Here is a 19,985-nt window from a genome sequence, read left to right on the forward strand (position 1 = left end):
TCATGACCACTGAATAAAAAACAACACTGCAAGATGTTGTGCCTATGGCCTGCCAGTGTACAGAATCATGTTTGCTGTTGAAGGAGTGGCCTCGGCTACATGTGCAGTGGTCACTTGCCCGCAGTATAGCGTTCGCAGTGTGTGGCAGCCGTGAACCCTGTGGTTCTTGTACAACTGAAGTCGGGCTTATAATTGTCTGAAACTGATTATGTTTTTGAACCAATAAAACTATTTACAACTCAAGCTGTTGATTATCTGATTCTACAATGAAGCTCAGTTGCAGATTTCCTTCATACTAGATCTTATACGGAAGGTGAGTTAAGCAGAGGCAATATAAAATACAGACTAGCAATAGCAAGAAAAGCACTCGTGAAAAATAGAAATTTATTGACAGCGATTATTTTTGAAAGTCCTTTCTGAAGGTGTGTACCTTTGTGCAAAAGTAAAACAAATGTAATAAACAGTTCAGAAAAGAAGAGAATATAAGTTTCTGGTGTAATAGAAGAATGCTGGAGGTTAGATGGGAAGTTGAATAACTAATGAAGTACTGAATGAAAAAGAAATGGCACAACTCCACCAAAAGAAGGGACCAATTGATAGGAAATGTGCCTAGGCATGAAGGAGCCACGGGCTTGGTAATGAAGTTAAGTGTGTTGCGTAAGAATAGTAGTGAGGGACATAAGGCTTGAACACAGAAAGCAGGTTCAAATGGCTGTAGGCTTGTATCAGTCCTACACAGGTGAAGAGACTTGCACAGGATAGAGTGGTGTGGAGAGTTGTATGTAATCAGTCTCTGAACTGAAGGCCTCAATAACATTATTTCACAGTTTTGACCACATGCCATTTTTAAGTAGGTACCTAGAAACATATGCATGTTGTTTGACCATAAAAATTCTGCAACAGAAAATATTGGTAAATTGTATGTGTTGTACATGAAGTGCACCCTTATCACAGTACCTGTGACAGCAGATGTCATTTGTGTAGCTGAAAAATTACAACAAGCATGGCCAGTGTGGTAGTGCATCAGGAGGTTAACATCACATATAATACTAAGACACATAATCATAATTGATGTACAGGTTATGACAGAACAACAGCTTATGTGAGCAGGGTTTAGTGGAAGGCACTGTTACAAAGAACTTTTGCCAATTGTAAACTGTGAGACAATAAATGTAGTTGTGAGACAACACATCTTTTAGATGAGACATAATATACTCATTTTCTCTGCATGCACTTTTCATTGCTCTTCTTTCTGCACCACTACATTTTTCACCCCATCTTTTCATCCTATTGTTTGCCTCTCCATACACAATTTTCACACCTATCAACTACTTCTTCCCCTTCCATACCTTTCCTTTATATGCCTTTCTATCATTCTGATGACACCAAATCTCTTACTAAGTAAGTAAACACTCATCAGTCTGAAGATTGTTTTGAACACCACAGTGCCTTACAAGGTAGGGTCTTCTATGCCATTGCCTTCCCCTGACCATTGAGCTGACTTACCCAGCCAGTTATACGGGGACCTACAATTTAATGTGGGTTCTGAACCAAGGTGCAACTCAGCATTTTTCACATCAACAAACATTTGCAGGGATGAAAAAAAGTGATAAGTGACAGAAATAAATACTAGGACTGACTGGAGATTAAACTTGAGACCTTCGGATCTGTAGTCTGGCACTTTGCCACTGACCCACATGGTTTCTTACTGTAGATTGTAGTTCAAATCTGTCATAAGCTGTAATATGTCTTTTGCGGTCATGTTTACCTTATTGTCACTTAATTCGATTCTGTTACAAAGACAACACATCACTGATTTTAAAATGGAATCCAGGAAGGAAGATTACAGTTTAAAAAATGGTTCAAGTGGCTCTGAGTACTATGGGACTTAACTTCTAAGGTCATCAGTCCCATAGAACTTGGAACTACGTAGACCTAACTCACCTAAGGACATCATACACATCCATGCCCGAGGCAGGATTCGGACTTGCGACCGTAGCGGTCATGTGATTCCAGATTGTAGTGCCTAGAACCGCTCGGCCACTCCGGCCGGCTACAGTTCAACATCATGTTGATAATTAGTTCATTTAATATGGAGCACAAGTTCAGTCTGGGGTAGCAGATCAATCATGCTCTTTCAGAGGAAACAATTTACTTTAATCAATGTAGGGAAATCAGGGGATGTAAATATGGATTTATCTCACTTGGTAGAATGGGACCTATCAATAAGTAGTTTTGTCTTCCACAATATTTTACAATACTGTACATTTATAAATGTTGAAAATAACGTCCATATCACAAACTATTATCAGCGCAATGAACTGCAGTGATGGTGTGGGACAGAGGGGTGGCTACATTGACAAGGTGTTCCCTTTTGTGTTTGATGATGAAAATTGATCTTTCATTTATTGATTGGTTCTAATTTTTTTTACTTCCTTTACTATACATCTAATTTACAAATCCACAAACCTTCTGTAACAACTGATTTCTATTATGTGCCAGTAAACACTATGAGTGAAGAGAAAGCTACAGCTGTTGTGGTACATTGTAAATGGAATATCAAGTGTTCAATGTGAACAATATTCATCATGCTAAATCTCTGAAATATGTTTTGATTTTTGAAGTAGTACTTAATATGTAATATTTTGCTTCCTTTCAGTGATGTTAAATACAGTCTCTCCAGTACACCTCCATTGTTTCAGATATTTGCTACTGTTCTAGATTTATACATGGGACTGAGTCTAATTCCACTCCCCTATAGCCAAATGTTAAGTGCTGTATTTGAGAAACTGAGTGGTTACTTGGATTTGTTCAACTTCCTATAGCATTACCTTATATCTGTAGTGTTTCCCAATCTCTAACTCATATTATTTTAGCAAATTAGCTAAATGTATGTATTCTGGCTTTACAAAATCCAGTTAATGCTGTATAAGGTAATATTAATAGCAAAATAATGCTGCACTCTAAATATACAATATCTGTAGTGTTAACTGAGTACTTTTCTTTCCACTGAAGATTTCCCTTTGTTTTATTAATGCACTGATAAATAATTTTATTTCTGTAAAGTATGAAGTGGCATATAAATTTCAGTTGAGAATATAACTGCAAAGCAGCATTATCACCCCTCCAGATAAAGGCTTTTCAAGTGCTTTACAGCCATTTGAAAACTATAGCTGAAGCCTGTTATTGTTAACAACACAGATAACATTAATCATTACTAAACAAACACTCTTTTTGCCTTGTTTCACAATTTTATTATTAATGTTACTGCACATCAAGTACATTACTGATTGCTAAAGATGACAATGCACAGATAAAGATGATGGAAAAGCAGAGATAATAATCTCAACTTCTTAAGATATCGACCCATAGCTTAATGTACAATTATGTCAATGACCATTTTTTTAACAAATTACATACCATATTACACGCTTCAGCAATTACACTAGAATGACAGGACTAAAGTTATGCATCAGCAAGACTGACACTCACGGTATGTGATTTTATGAACCCCTCTTTTTGTGATGGCTGCTACATTCGACAGATGGAGAGTTCAATCTGTACCAGGCTTAACACCACAGAAGCTGGAGATTGAAGAAGTCTGATTCAGCCTTTGCACAACATTGTCTGAACAATAACCATAAATACACAATAGATGTGCAAATCTTACACACAGAGGAAAAGGGGGCAAACTCAACCAATTAGAAATTAAAAGACAGATGTATACATCCCCACACCTATTACTAAACGAGCAAACCCATTTCAGTTATTCACAATCCCAGTATAGAAGCAAAACTTTGGGCACCAGTCCATTGTAGTTAAAAAGTGCTTAGCTGATGCATAACTTTAGTCCTGTCATTGTAGTGTAATTGCTGAAATGTGTAATAAGGTATGTAATCTGTTAAAAAATGGTGATTGACATAATTGCACATAATGCCGTGGATCAATACCTTAAGAGGTTGAGATGATTATCTTTGCCTTGCAATCATCTTTATCTGTGCATTATCATCTTAGGGAATCAGCAATGTACTTGAATATGGGCTTACAACCCGAAACCTAGGTTGTGCAGTAACATTAATAATAAAATTGTGAAACAAGGCAAAAAACACTGTTTTTTAGTTAATTTACAATGTTTCATCAATAACCCACAGTTGATTCAATTAAAATGATTAATTATTGCTATTTGTTTTTGTATCATTGCAATGCAGCCTGTTATAGTTAACTCATTTATTGTTCTTTTTGACTCAATCTATGTCACTGACAATCTCCTTAGTGAGAGGTTGTATAGAATACACTGCAAGTTCTGTTGTTGAAGTGAAGGAACTTGCCTTGCTGTGTCACTGTATCAAAATTGGTTTATTATGGTGCATTTCTCTCTCAAACAACCTACTGATTTTGTCACAGGGACTTCAGTCTTCCAACTTACAATTTGTATGACATCATTAACTACACCGTTTTTGGCTTCTCAGTGCTGTTGTCTCCATGTGTCTCATTGTCACTGGAGCTAAGTACTGGTGATCTTAAAAAATGAATTAATTCTGTGACTAGCAATGCTGTGTTTCTCACTGTGTGGTTCACTAGTTTAGTTCCCAGAATTTCGCATCTCAGAAATCAGTTGAAATTTTTTGACATTAACATTTAGTGAGAAATTAAATGCCTTTTATAAAATATTTCGAAAACTGCTGAATTCTATGAAATTAAGTTCCAGCATTTGAACATTCTCAGTATATTTCTATTTCTTGGTGGATTTTTAGGGTATTTCTCCTTGAAAAATTATTGTGAACCCTCATACTGAACCCTCCTACAGTATATTTGTCCTGGTACTTTTGATTATCATTATTCCAGCCATTGCTAGTATCTTTGAACAATATTTCGTATATACATCACTTATAAAAGTAATAACTGTGAGTATGGTATTTCATTGCCAACATTTGTTGCATTCATTTCATAGTATTGTAGTCCGCAGCTCATGGTCTAGTGGCTAGCATTGCTGCCTCTTGATCTTGGGGGTCCCAGATTTGATTCCCAGCTGAGTTGGAGATTTTCTCTGCCCCGTGGACTGGCTGTTTGTGTTGTTCTCATCGTTTTATCATCATCATCATCATTCATGACAGTGGTGAGATTGGACTGTGAAAAAATTGGACTGTGTAAAAATATACTGTCATAGATTATGTAAAACAATAAAATCCCGAGGTTCACTGGAGATTATATGTTTCTGTAAAAAATTATTCTGAAATATGCACAGATTTTGAACAGCCTTGTTTAGGTTACCACTTCCAGGTCTAACTCTTTTGGTATCTTCTATCAGGCATCTCATGCAAGATTTAGGTGAAGAAGCTGTTTGTTCTTACAAAACTCTATCCATGTACTGTATATGTCTAATTATTTGAATTTTTGCTTATATTATGTTATTCTATTTGGTTTATCTAAAGGAGAAAAAATCAATTACATCTCTGCTCTTTATCCACTGTGAATCCCCACTTTAAACAGTCATTGCAGTTTCTTTGTGAAACTTGGTGTCAGGATTTGGACATTGTTGGAGGCATCATTTGTAGCTAATTATACACATGGCTTAAATTTTAGAAGTTACATGTCTCCAGTAAAGTAAATCCTGATGCTAAAAGCTTGCATTGTGTGATCAGCCATTAAAGTGCATTCATCTTGGAAAAATGACAATCAGTAACCATTCATTATCTCTTAACAAATATTTTTTTCTGTTGTTATTAAGCTCAGTTCTGGGTGCTTTTCTCTTAGAAATTTCTCTCATTGTATTGACCTACAGATGGAATTGCTTGCATGCTTTCACCCAGTACCAATCTATGGCATAAACTTTGAGGGGCAAGGCAAATAAGGCTTGAAAAGTATTTGTCACACAGAAGCATCTGGTGAGAATATTATGTAAAACCAAGAACCGAATATGAAATAGAAGCCTGTCCATGGACCTTGAGATCCTTACCCTGTCATGCCTATATATTTCTTACATAATGATATTTGTGGTTAATAATAAGAATGAAATAAAATTAACTATAAAATTCACAGCCACAATACTAGCTAGTAAAGAAAACTTTTGCATGTAGACTGTGCAACCCTTTGGGGGGCTCATAATGGAGTGTTTTTATGTGCTGCAAAATTGTTGGTAGACATCAGAAGGGGGCTGGAAATCTCAAGATACCCAAAAACAAAGTACAGTAGTACCCCATTGATAATTATTTCTATAATATTTGAGAATTTTGAACTAGTAGATATAAATTCCACTGTAACCCTGATGTCCATTCTATGTGCAGTCTGTCTCTTCCAGTAACAGTATGTAGATAGATGATAAAGTGTTACTCAAGTTACTTAAATGCTTAGCATAATCAAGTAGATTAAAATGGCAATAATTAACAATTTAAGTATTTTAGCCATAATGTTCTGTTAGCACATTTTACAGAAATGCTTCCAGTGGCTTATTTCACCTGTTAATTTATATCTTGAGTCCTTCAACATCCCTGAAGTGTCTCCTTCATAATTAATGAATGAATGTATATTTTGAATAGTAATGAATTTTGTTCCAGGAATTTTCTCATTCAATAGGCAAATGTAAATTTCTATTGGGATCAGATTCACTGAAGTTTTTTTTTTTTTATATGATTACTGGTTTCAGTATGACATTGCCCATTTTCAAATAAAATTCAGCGAAACAGTACCAATATATCAGATGTATCAAGCTGAAAATGGCAGTCAAATAAAAAATCAACAGTGATACTGATGGAGGTTATGTGTATCAAATTACCTGTGATCATCATCCCCAAGGTTTTTTGTGGAACTTCAGATTCATTTATACATTATATTTGGTTAACCATCTAATAAGAAAGCTTTTAGGAACACTAACGCTACAGAAAATGAGAATAAAATTCAAATTACATTATGATTATTTGCCTACAGTGTCTTGTTGGTATAAATTGTCCTGATCTTGCGAAATCTCCCATAATATTTCTAGTGTTATTGTTACTTTTCTTTCATATAATGTTTCATCATTTCTAGGTTAGTGTGACTGACGTAGTATTTATAGTCAACATTTAAATAGCACAATAATCAGTAATTTTCACATCAGGGTGTTATTACATATTAGCATTGTTATCTGTAAACAAGGTACCTGTGCTCTCAGGCCTTTCTTTTAAAGAGGATGCTTCACCAATGTAGCACACTTCCAATGAGCTGTTCAGTGTATCAAGACCTAAGGCCTTTCGACTTTACTTCACTTTTTGTATTTGTTGAGGTTTTATTTTCATTATTTCTCCAGTTACATTACACTATCCTGTATTCATCGTGCTGAGTCTCTGAAATATGTTTTGATTGTGAAGTGTTACTTAATACGTAATATTTTACTTCCTTTCATTGATGTTAAGGACAGTGTCAAGACACTACATACATTTTGTTGAATTTTACTGGAAAGACGTTGACTTATACCAGTCACAATAAGCAGCCATAAATTTCTACTTATTTTCTTTAAATAAAAAAAAAAGGTAGAACTCTGTCATTCATCTGTTTAGGAAATGTTCTACCTCAAAATTGTCTTGTCATCATTTTGGAAATGCCTGAACACAATGATTTCTTCTTTAGAGTAAAGATGGAGGAGTCATAGGGTGCCATGTCAGGATAATCCGGAGCATCTACAGATGTGTCCTGTATACAGTGAGTTGGGGTATTGATCATCGAGAAATACTGCTGTGGACATCTTCCTGTCTTACAATTTTTTATAGTATGCTCCTGTGATGGTTTGCTCCCTTACAAGCATAATGTTATAGTGTCACATCATGGCAGTCCCCAAAAAAACACTCCACACGACCTCTTCAGACAACAGTTAGGTCTTCGCCTTTAATGATGGTGGTGAATTTTCATGTTTCCACTGCTTGCTTTGTGTCTTTTTGGTCATAACTATATATCTGTCACTTGTCTGTGATAACTGGACAGATATTGTTAAGACAGTTTGATAGCTGGTGGTGGAGACACGTATATAGTCATTTATAGTATAATGAGGTTAGTACAGATTTCAAATGTGAAATATTTTGGGTAAAGATAAGTGTTAAAGCTGGATCAAACATGCTCATCAGATGCTTTTACAGACCCTGCCTCACGAACAGTAGTTGTGGAACATTTGAGGGGAGTGTTGGAGAATATTTTGTGTCCATTTCCTGGCCGCGTTATAATATTAAGTGGCCATTTCAACGTAACAGTTATAGACTGGGAGATGAAAGTGTCTGATGAAGGTAATAAAGAAAGGGATTCTTGCAAAATTCTTCTAAATGCCTTATCTGAAAATTATCTTCAGCAACCAAACAGAGAACCAACCCTTGGAAATAAGATATTAAATGTGGTCAACAAAAGACTTGAACTTTTTGATTCAGTTAGCACAGAACACAGGATCAAAGATTATGAGGCAATTACAGCTTCACTAAACACTACTGTAATTAGGAACATAGAGAAAGGTAGGAAGTTATTTCTGCATGGCAATAGTGGAGAAAGTATATCAGATTATCTTGAGTGGTCCGTATCAAAATTTCATTTCCAGTGCTGAGAATGTTGAGCATCAATGGAAAAAGCTTAAGATTGTTGTACAATACATTTTAGACAGGAATGCACTGAGAAACATTGTGAGGGATGGAAATGACCCTCCATGATTTAACAGCTCTGTTAGAAAGCTACTACTAAAGTAAAGAGAGTTTCATGAAATTTTAAACAAAGTTAAAAGCCTTTTGTAGTCCTGTCTTCCTCAGTTGCGTGTAATATTATGGTATATTCATAATTTTTACTTATGGACCACTTGACAGATGGTCCATAAGTAAAAATTATCAATATATCATAAAGTTAAAAGCCTCATAGACAAACAAAAACTGAATGAAGCCAAAGCTACTGTAAGAAGCCCTGACAAAGCTCTACCGTCTGGTGAGAAAGATGTACAAGATTAGATTTATGAAGCATTCAGTGCATTCTATTTATCAACTTGACAGGAAGTTCTAAGAAGTTTTGGTCTTATGTTAAATCAGTAAACAAATTGAAGCTGTCTGTCCAGACTCTCTCTGGCTGTAACATAATTGAGATAGAGATGACACAGAGAAGACCAACATACTAAATCTCTTTTTACATAACTGATTCACTGAGGAATGTCATATTGCAGTTCCTCCCTTAAATCACCACATGAATGCCATAATGACAGATACTGAGATAAGTGATCATAGAATAGAAAAGCAACTGAAATTGCTCAGTAAAGGACCACTGGATCTGGTAGTATAACAATACGATTTTATGTAGAGCAGGGAAAAGAACTTGCTGCTCTTGTAGCAGCAGTGAACTGTCACTGGAGGAGTGAAGCATTCCTAGTGAGTGGAAGAAATTGCAGGTCATTCCAGTTTTGTAGATTGGTCATAAAACAGACACACAAGTATCTCTAATGTCAAACTGTTGTATAATTTTGGGACGTGTTTTGTGCATGCATATTATGACATTTCTGGGGTCAAAAAATCTGCTCTATAGGAATCAATGGGGATTCTGAGAACAATGATCATGTGAAATCCAACTCACTCTCTTTGTCAATGAGACACAAAAAGTAATATATACTTGTGCCCAGGTTGATGCGTCCTTCCTTGACTTCTGGAACGTGTTTGGTACACCACCGCCTAATGAACTAAATACGAGCATACAGAATATCAAATCAGCTGTGTGATTTGATTAAATTTGTTTCTAGCAAACAGAACACAGCACCTTTTCTCAATGGAGAGAAATCTTCAGACATAAAAGAAACTTCATGCGTAGCCCAGGCGAGTGTTATAGGACTATTACTTTTCAAAATACATACAAATCATTTAGTGGATAATGTTGGAAGTTCCAGAAGTCTACCGAGCGAGGTGGCGCAGTGGTTAGACATTGGACTCGCATTTGGGAGGACGACGGTTCAAGCCCACGTCCGGTCATCCTGATTTAAGTTTTCTGTGATTTCCCTAAAACGCTCCAGGCAAATGATTCCTTTGAAAGAGTGCGGCTGACCTCCTTCCCCATCCTTCCCTAATCCGATGAGACCGATGACCTCGCTGTCTGGTCTCCTTCCCCAAAACAACCAAATCCACAAGTCTTTTTGTGCACTGTGCTGTTGGATACAACACTAGAAAATTGTTGAGAAATCCAGGAAGATATGGTGGGGATTGACACTTGGTGCAGGGATTGATAATTGACCCTCAATATAAAGAAATGTACGGTGTTGCACATACATAGGCAGAAAGACCCATTGTTGTATGTTTGTACAATTGGACAACAATCACTGGAAGCAGTCACATCTATAAAATATCTAGAAGTATGCATATCAAGCAATTTAAATGGGAACAAACACATGTAACTAATTGCAGGTAAGGCAGATGCCAGACTTACATTCATTGGAAGAATCCTCAGGAAAAGTAGTCCTCCACACAGGAGGTAGCATACAAAACCATTGTTTGGCCTGGATATTGCTCATCAGTCTGGGATCTTTATCAAACAAGATTGGAAGCAGAAATAGAGCATATCCAAAGAAAAGCACGTGTTTTGTTACAGATTTATTTAGTAGGTGTAAAAGTGTGTCAGAGATGCACAGCCAATTTCAGTGCCAGTCACTGCAATAGAGGTGTTCTTCATCAAGACGTGATTTATTGTTAAAAGTCTGAGAGCACACATTCCTCGGTGAGTCAACCAAACTATTTCTTCTTATTGGTATATCTTTCAAAAAGACCACAAAGGTAAAATTAGAGAGATTCAACCTCACATGGAGGCTTAGTAACAGTTTTTCTTACTGTGAACCTTTGGTGACTGGAACAGGAAAGGTGAGAAGTGGTAGTGGGACATCAGGTACTTTTCACCACACACTGTAAAGTGGCTTGTGGAACATAGATGTAGATGTAAACGGAAATGTAAAAAGAAGTCACCTGGATTGGCCTGATATAGGTGTGACATTTGTGCTACCAGCTCAGTTCAGTGGGTGTGAGTAGTCTCGGTACCCAGCAGATGGCAACCTTTGTCACATTCAAAATATTGTGCGAGGTGTTGAAAACTGATGACAAATTTGTACTCCTTAACTGTCACCCCAACTGCAATACTCTGGTCTTTGAAAACTGAGGCATTGACTTCTCTGCAATTCCTGGTTTTTCATAGAAAGTCAGTCTTACACTTCATTCTTTGTCATTCAGACTTGTTTCAGCAAACTGAGAGTTTCTGTACCACCAAATCATGACTTTCAGCAAGTCAGCATGCTCCCATCTAAATTACCACTTCATATTTCACCATTTTGTTCTGCCTGCTCTAGAGGCGTACTGCAGTACTGTGACTTGGGAACTTTGTGTGTACCGGGGCTGCAAACATATACCTGCAAACAAACAAAGAATTAATATTGTAACTTTATTTTTTGAAGTGTCTATTAAAACTTTCTAACGGTCTTTCATATTCATTCCAAGTTTCTGTGTCTCATTTTTCTAGAAATTGTCGGTAGCTACACTGCCGTGTTAGTTTGCAAAAACAGTTTCCCATAAGAATAGCATTTGAAAGCAGTGAGCTTGCTTGAATTGCAGCCTGATTACACAATTAATAAAAATTTGTGTAAATATTTTGTTTAGAATCATTTGGGTGCAATGTGACATGATGGAATGAAGAATAACACGTCTGTTGCATGCATGCATGACTATTCCAATCTCCTGAGGAATTCACCCCACTTAGTGCCCCCACAATCAATCAACCAAAAGTGGTACCACTCAAAAAGTGCAGTGGTCTTCTCAGTGGAGATAGAAAAGCATTCCCACTGATGTTTGTAATTTAGTCCTCAGTTACATAACTGGAGCTAAGATCTAGACTAGAGCATAATTTCTCTTACAAGGTAGTTCTCCAGGGAAATGAATCTATAGGTAACAATTTACATTCTTGTATTTCACTTAATGTTATTGGTGATGGGATAGTCAGTACTCAAGAAGCTCTTTACTAACTTTAACATTAAATTGTCATGGCTAATAGAAGACTTTTTGCCTTCTTCAATTTGATATTTTATTTCCAACACTGCTAGAATGTACCTGATCATGTTTGATTGTGTGCATGTTTTGTCCACAGCAAAGCCACTGGTGATGTCAAAACTGAAGTAGACTTCTAATGTTTCATAAATTTTGTACATGCTTTATGGTTGTGACTCCTTTTTTGTGATGTAAATAACAAGGTATGTAATTTAAAAGTGTGAGTTTCATTCTCAAAGTTCCATTATTGTAACAGTTTTGCAGCATAAGATACAACTGTACCCAGAGAGCAACATCTGAAAAATGTATTATATCCTTCTTTAGTTTGGAGGTGCAATAAGTGCCTGTTATGACAGTATTAATTCCTACAGTTTTCATCCTCAGTTAATAATATACAGTAGCTTCCTTACTTCTTTTTGGGACTTATAATGTGCTGTATTTCCTGACTTCCAGAAGGCATTCAATACAGTTCAAAACTGTCATTTAAATAATGAAAAATAAGCTTATTGAATACCAGACCATATTTGCGACTGCTTCAACTGTATAGAAGCTGGAATTCAGTATATTATTCTCAATGAGACAATATCGTCAGATGTAGAAGTAATTTTGGATGTGTCTCAATGGAGTGTTACAGGGCCATTACAGTTTACAATTTATGTATAAATGATCTAGTGGGTAACACTGAAAGATCCATGAGGCTCTTTGCGAGTGATGCTGTTGCCTATAGGAAGGCTCCAATGCCAGAAGACTGTGGCAAATTTAAGGAAGATTGTGAAGTGTTCTCTAGCAGCCGACCCTGAATGCAAATAAACATCATATGTTGCATATAAAAAAAAAGCACTCCATCTTCATGCCACGAGTGGCCTACCAGGGCCATCCGACCGCCATATCATCTTCGGTGGAGGATGCGGATAGGAGGGGCATGCGGTCAGCACACCACTCTCCCCGTGGAATTCTTGACTGAAACTGCTACTATTTGGTCAAGTAGCTCCTCAATTGGCATCACGAGGCTGAGTGCACCCTGAAAAATGACAACAGCGCATGGCGGCTCACATGGTCACCCATCCAAGTGCCAACCACGCCCGACAGCCCTTAACTTCGGTGATCTCAATGGAACCAGTGTATCCACTGCAGCAAGACTGTTGCCATATGTTGAATATAAACAATTAAATGGATCTATTACTTTTAAATTATAGTATTGTCAATAATTTTGTGGAAACAGCAACATAAGTAAAAGTGACCTAAAGAGGTATGACAACATAACACTAACTTCAGGAAAAGTAGATTCCTGGCATGAAAGCAGTGGCTTTCAAAACACTTGTTCAGCTGATTATTGTGTATTGATCAGCCTGGGGCACTTACTGGGATGGAACAATAGATGAGATGCAGAAGATTCAACAAAGCGTCATGCATTTTGCCACAACTTCATTGAGTAAGTGTGATAGCCTTACAGAGATTAACTTCAACTAGCAGACTCAGCTAGAGAGGCATTGTCTGTCACAGAGAGATTTAATGTAAAAAGAAAAAGAAAAAACTCAAGGTCATACAGAGAATAGAACAGAGGAGGAGAGAAAAGACGGTGCTAGCATGAGTACACATGACCCCACACTGTGTGGTTGCTTGCTGAGTGCAATACAGACATCAATTTCACCCAGCTTCTTCTGTTGAAATTGTGATGCGTTGTTAAGCAAATAAATGATACCTCACCAAGTTTTAAAATACAATTCATTCATTGTGCTCCATACACCTTAAGCTCTCACAAGTTTTAGGTCTCGAGAAGACGTATGTGTCACAGAAAAAGTATTGCTAATTCGTTTTTAGTTTCAATAGTGTGATATTCTACTTAGGCACAGAGAGGAAATGGAACAACAAGGAAGAAAGATCTTACAACAAAATCTGACTTTTAGCTGCTTACAGGCTTTGATAAATATCAACAGGGACAGTTGATATATATCTTCATACAAACAAGGAAGAAAAGTGAGAGAAGACAGAAATGTGTACACTACCTTTTTACAACCTTTGTTCTTTTTACTTGAACTCTTCCTGCTGAATAGTTATTCAACTGGCAATAAGGAAGAGTCTCAGCTGTTGCTGGTTGTGCTTGCCAACACTTGTCACTGTGTTGTTCTTTGAGTCAACTGATTGCATTACAGTACACAATTTTAAAGCTTCCATTTTAAACTTGCAAACCTCAGACAAACAATTAAAAAACAGAACAACAAATGTTATATATAAAAAATTAATACATTGAGAGAAATTTTACAGTAACAACTTTAAATAGAAATATTTTTTGACACACTTAAATCCTTATTTGGTAAGGCAATGGAACTTGTCAGTGCTGAAAATTTCAGTATGAGCAATTACTTAACATAGTAGATGTGAGTAAAACATTTTTCTGCACAATTCATATTTCTTGTAAATAATACCACCATTATTATGTAACACAACATTTTTTTTCTTTCTCACTTGATTAAAAATATTAAATTAATATTTTTCCAGGAATCACCCTTTTTATAATAAACTTGTGGTATTGCAATACAGAAAAATTTAACCAAAAATGGTGAAATAGGTCTTTGGGAAATACACATGTGAGAAGTTTCTGTTAGTTTTGAGAAACCACTTTTGTAGATGTCCCACAGTCAGAAACAATGAACCCGGGAGGGATGTCCTCACAGTCCTGTAGTCTTGGCGTCATGCTGGATCTCCAGCCATGCATACGGAGGAACCCCGAGCACGAGGGTAGCTGCCAGAATGTAGAGCTTCATTTGGACACACAACAGAGGGTGCAGCACAAAAGCAAGTGCGAGGCCAAGGCAGCGAAACATGTCCCAGCGGGCCAGCCACTCTGGCCAGGCGTCTCCCTGTGATGTCAGCCCCGACGCTGGAGAGAAAGAACAGTTTACAAATTAAAAATAATAAAAGCACCACTACATCAACTGAAAAATAGTTGCACAATGACTGTGGGTCTGATGGGTTTAGTGCTAACAATCAAAGTGAGAAGAGGTGCCTAAAATAGTGCAGACAGAATATTTAGATGATGTATGTAGTAGTATGATAAAAAGTCATTTTTTGTTACCAGGGCAACTTACTCTGTTTGATGAAACTGTTGATTGTACACAGTACCACAGCTTGGCCCCAGCATGAAGGAGACTTGCCTTGTTGCTGAATCCCCAGGCATATATTAGGAGAACACTGAAGATAAGTAAAGTAACTATAATGTACTGCTCTACCTGAGCAAAGCAGCTATCAGAAGTTGTTTCCATATTACAGTAACTCTGACTAGTATTTATGGTTATGCTGCCTGAGCTGTTGGCACAGGAAGCAGAAGCTGCTGCATGACTTTTTGACTCAGTGCCCCCAGATTTCTATTTATAAGGAGAATGTCTACATCTACATTTACTTCTAATTATATATATAGGGTGTATCAAAAAGAATCATCCGATTTGGCATGGCTATATTTCTGAAAATAATAAGCATATACTATGAATTTTGTTTTTTGATGAACAGGAAACTCAAAAAGTTTTTTTCATACCTTTTCATAGGTGTTCAATGTGCCCCCTTGAGATGCACAGCATATCTCAATGTGTTATTCAAATTATTCCCACACTGCAATGAGCATGTCTTGAGTTACAGCTTCCACAGCCGCTCTTATGTGATGTCTCAGTACATTCATTGTTGTTGGTAACAGAGGCACATAAACAGAGTCTTTTATAAACCCCCATAAGAATTAATCGCATACAGTTGGGTCTGGTGACCTTGGAGGCCAGTAATGTAAGGCTGTACCATTTGGTCCAGTGCGACCAATCCATCGTACAGTAATCTATGATTTAAAAATTCGCACTCTTCCAGATGTCAGTGTGGTGGTGCTCCATTCTGTCGGTAAATGAAGTCATTTGAATCAGTCTCCAACTGTGGGAAAAGAAAGTTCTCAGGCATACAATGATATGTGCTTCCAGTAACAGTGTTCTTGGCAAACAAAAATGCACCATACATCTTTCCCTGTGAAATTGCACAAATCACATTAAATTTTGGAGATTTCCTCTCACGTTGTACACCTTCATGTGGTTGTTCTGCACCCCATATTCTCATATTATGATGGTTCACCTCTCCAATTAAATTGAATGTTGCCTCATCACTAAACACCAAGTGTGGGAGAAAACTGTCATCTTCCATCTTGCCAAGAACGAAATTACAGAACTCCACACATTGTTGTTTGTCACCTTCACAAAGAACTTGCAATAGCTGAATTTTGTATGGTTTCATGTGTAAACGTCAACGTGTCACACACCAGATGGACATCGGGGGCATGTGGAGCAGTCAAGCTGCATGGCAAACAGATTTCTGTGGACTCCTTGTGAAACTATAGCAGATGCATTCGATGTCTGTGTCAGGCACTCTGGGACAGCCTGGCAATTTGCCTTTACACAAACAATCTGTTTCTTAGAATTGTTCATGGAACTGTCTAATGCTCTGTACTGAGGATCCACACTGTACCTAGTATGAAAGTCACGCTCATCAGTTGGTACTGACCCGCACTGCGCAAAATATAGATTATAAAATGCTTTCTGTTGTCCCAACACCATTTTTACTAGAACTGAAGTGCACACACACTGCTGCTACCTAGTGGGAACCATGTAAAACTCAAGAGTGTGCTCTTTCCAACACTATGTTGTTCACGCGCACATCACAATTAACATATTAGTTGTGATAGTTTTAAATTGGATGATTCTTTTTGATACAACCTGTATGTACTCTGCGAACCACTGTGAAGTGGATGGCAGATGGTAATGTCACATTGTATCAGTAATGTCCTCACAACCCCTACGTGAATGATAAAGGGAGGAGGTTTCATGTATATTCCTAGACTCATCATATGAAGACAGTTCTTGAAACTTTCTTGAGACAGTGTGCGTTTGTCTTCAAGAGTCTGCCAGTTCAATTTCTTCAGCATTTCTGTGACACTCTCCACGTCAAACAAACATGCGACAATTCGTGCTGCTCACGTTTGTTTAGGTTCAGTATCCCCTCTTCTTCCTAGTTCGTACAGGTCTGAAATACTACAGAAATAGACCATGAGGGATTGTATGAGAAATTTGTAAAAAATCTCCTTTGGAGACCAATTGCATTTCCTCAGTATTCTACCAGTAAACTGAAGTCTACCACCTACTTTACCCATGACTGAGCCAACATGATCATTCCATTGCCTATCTCTACAAAGTTTTACACCCAAGTATTTGTACGAGTTGGTTGGTTGATTACAACTGTGATTCACTGACATTATAGTCATAGGATACCACATTACTTCATTTTGTGAACTGCACACTGGATCACTTTGAAAGTTTGTTAAGATCTGCCTGAATATTTATGCAGCTTCTTTCAGACAGCACTTCACTATAGATAACTGTGTCACCTGCAAAAAGTCTGAGGTAACTATTAATATGTTCCAGAGGGTCATTAATGTACAACATGAGCAGTGCTGGTTCCAACATACTTCCCTGGGCTAATCTGAAGTTTCTTATTCATCGGAGGATGACTCTCCATTCAAGATAACATTCCCATCCTCCCTGTCAAAAGATCCTTAACCTAGTTATAAATTTTGTGTGATACCCCTTCAATCAATTTTGACAATAAGTATGGATGTGGTTCTGAGTTGAACACTTTTTGGAAGTCAAGAAATACTCCATATACCTGATTGCATTGATCCAAAGCTCTCAGTACGTCATGAGAGAAAAGAGCGAGTTGGATTTCACATGATGGATGTTCTTGGAATCCTTGCTGATCAGCATGGGGACTATTCTGTTCAAGATACCTCATTATGTTTGAGCTCAGAATGCGTCCTAAATCCAATGAAACAAATTGATGCAAAACAAATCTCTGCCAAGGACACTGGGTGGCATTTTTATGGATCACTTCTGCTACCCTTCTTGAAAACAAGTGTGATTTGTGCCTTCTCCAAATGATTGGGCATTGTATTTTGTTTGAGTGTTCTATGGTGGATTATAGTTAGGAGAAGAGCTAACTCAGCCACAAATTCAGTGTAGAATCTGGTGGGGATTCCATAGGGCACTGTTGCATTTTTCAATTTTTACAGTTTTAGCTGTATCTTGACACCACTGACACTGACACATATTCTGCTGATCTTTTCAGTGGTATAGGATTACATTGAGGCAACTGTCCTGATTTTTCCTTTGTAAAGGGACATTAGAGAATGGAGCTGAGCATTTCAGCTTTCCGTTTGATACCTTCAGTTACAGTTCATGTCTTGTTCACTAGGGACTGGACACTAACTATGGCGCCATTAACAGCCTTCCCAAGTGACCAGAATGTTTTTGGTTTTTGTGAAAGATCATTTGATGATACTCTATTACAATAGTCATGGAAGGGTTCATGCACTGCTCTCTTGACATCCAAATGCATATCATTCAGCACCTCTCTGTCTACAGCCTTATGCTTTGTTTTACACGTATTATGCAGTAGTCTCTGTTTCTTTAAAAGTTTCTTACAGTGACGGGGTACCACAGAGGGTCCCTCCCATTATGAACTGTTCTACTGGATGTATATCTATCCAATGCATGGTCAAATATTCTTTTAAACTTTAGGCATAGTTCTCTAGATGCTCATGTCCTGTGCTGAAAATTTCAAGTTTCTGAATGAAATATGACACTAAAATTTTTTATCTCTTTTACTGAACACATATAATGGTTAGTTTAATACACTAAATAGATTTAGAAGGATGTAGGTTGCAGTAGGTACTGGGAGATAAGAACCTTGCGCAGGGTAGAGTAGCATGGAGAGCTGCGTCAAACCAGTCTGTGGACTGAAGACCACAACAACAACAACAACAACAACAATATATCCTTCTATTTGTTTTATTTGTCCTTTGTACTTTGGTAATCATTGTTGCCACAACTGTGTTTTGGTCACTGATACCAGTTTCAATGAGGACATCCTCAAATAGGTCCAAAATATCTGTTCCACCGTGATTACAGTATGATTAGAGAACTTATGTATAGACAAACTGGGGTTTTTTCTTTGGTTACATCAGGAGGCAAGTCTGGAGGGTGACACAAGGATCCAATTACCATTTTATGCTGACCACTGATACTGAGTCTTACTCAATTAGTTTCAATTTCTATCTTGGTGGATTTGAGTTTCTTGTCTACTGCAACAAATATACCACCTCCATTTCCCATTAGCCTATCCCTTTGATTTACACTTAAATTTTCCTCAAAAATCTCATTGCTACCAATTTCAGGTTTCACTCGGTTTTCTGTACTTAGTATATGTGAGCTTCACTGAGTTTCAGAAGTGCTTCAAACTGTGGCAATTTGTGGTGAATTCTTTGGCAGTTAACTATTAGCATTTTAATACTCTTACCTGTTGGGGATTCTTTTGGACCTTCTCTTTGTACTTCTGGGTCTCTTACAGTTGTTGTGATCTGGATTGGATGGGGAGTTGCCTAATGTAAAAAACTCTGTGTGCACCCCACACATAGTCAGCTTCCTGGGTAGCGGCCTCTGATTTGTAGTGCACACCCTACAGTTCTCAATCCTATGGCACAAGTCCAGGAAGTTGCAGCCCAGCTTGTCACAGACCCCTTGAAGCCTCTGTTTCAGTCCTTCCACTTGACTCAGAACTTTTGGTCCATGACCAGTTGTGGGGAACATGCTGCAAACTGAGAGCTTCATTGAAACTCCGCATGCAAGGCTTCTCAACCGTCTCTGCCAGTTGCTAGAACAATCCAAGTATTACCTTGGAGCCCAGACAACAGGCATAATTTGTTCCAATGTGCACCACAATATGCAGCTGGTTGCATCCTGTTCCCTCAATAATAGCTTTTTACACTTGTTGAATAACGCCTCCAAGCATACATATTGAATGCACCTGGTGTTCCTTTGGGTCCCCTGCTGCCATTTCTCTAAGGGGTCCACTCTCTAGATGCAGCAGCATCTAGAACGACGACAACAACAACAACAACAACAACAA

The 19,985-nt window shown here is 37.6% G+C and overlaps 1 protein-coding gene across 1 annotated transcript in view; it reads right to left on the reverse strand.

Moving 5' to 3' along the window:
- Positions 1-11,961: 11,961 nt before the first annotated feature.
- The window catches only part of LOC126284557 (UNC93-like protein), a 230,621-nt gene continuing 222,597 nt past the window's right edge, over positions 11,962-19,985 (reverse strand). The window contains exon 10 of the mRNA XM_049983559.1: positions 11,962-14,880. Within this exon, the coding sequence (XP_049839516.1) occupies positions 14,669-14,880 (212 nt within the window). The 3' untranslated portion in view covers positions 11,962-14,668. The remainder of the gene's footprint in view (positions 14,881-19,985) is intronic.

The sequence above is a fragment of the Schistocerca gregaria genome, chromosome 8, assembly GCF_023897955.1.
Source record: "Schistocerca gregaria isolate iqSchGreg1 chromosome 8, iqSchGreg1.2, whole genome shotgun sequence".
NCBI lineage: Eukaryota > Metazoa > Arthropoda > Insecta > Orthoptera > Acrididae > Schistocerca > Schistocerca gregaria.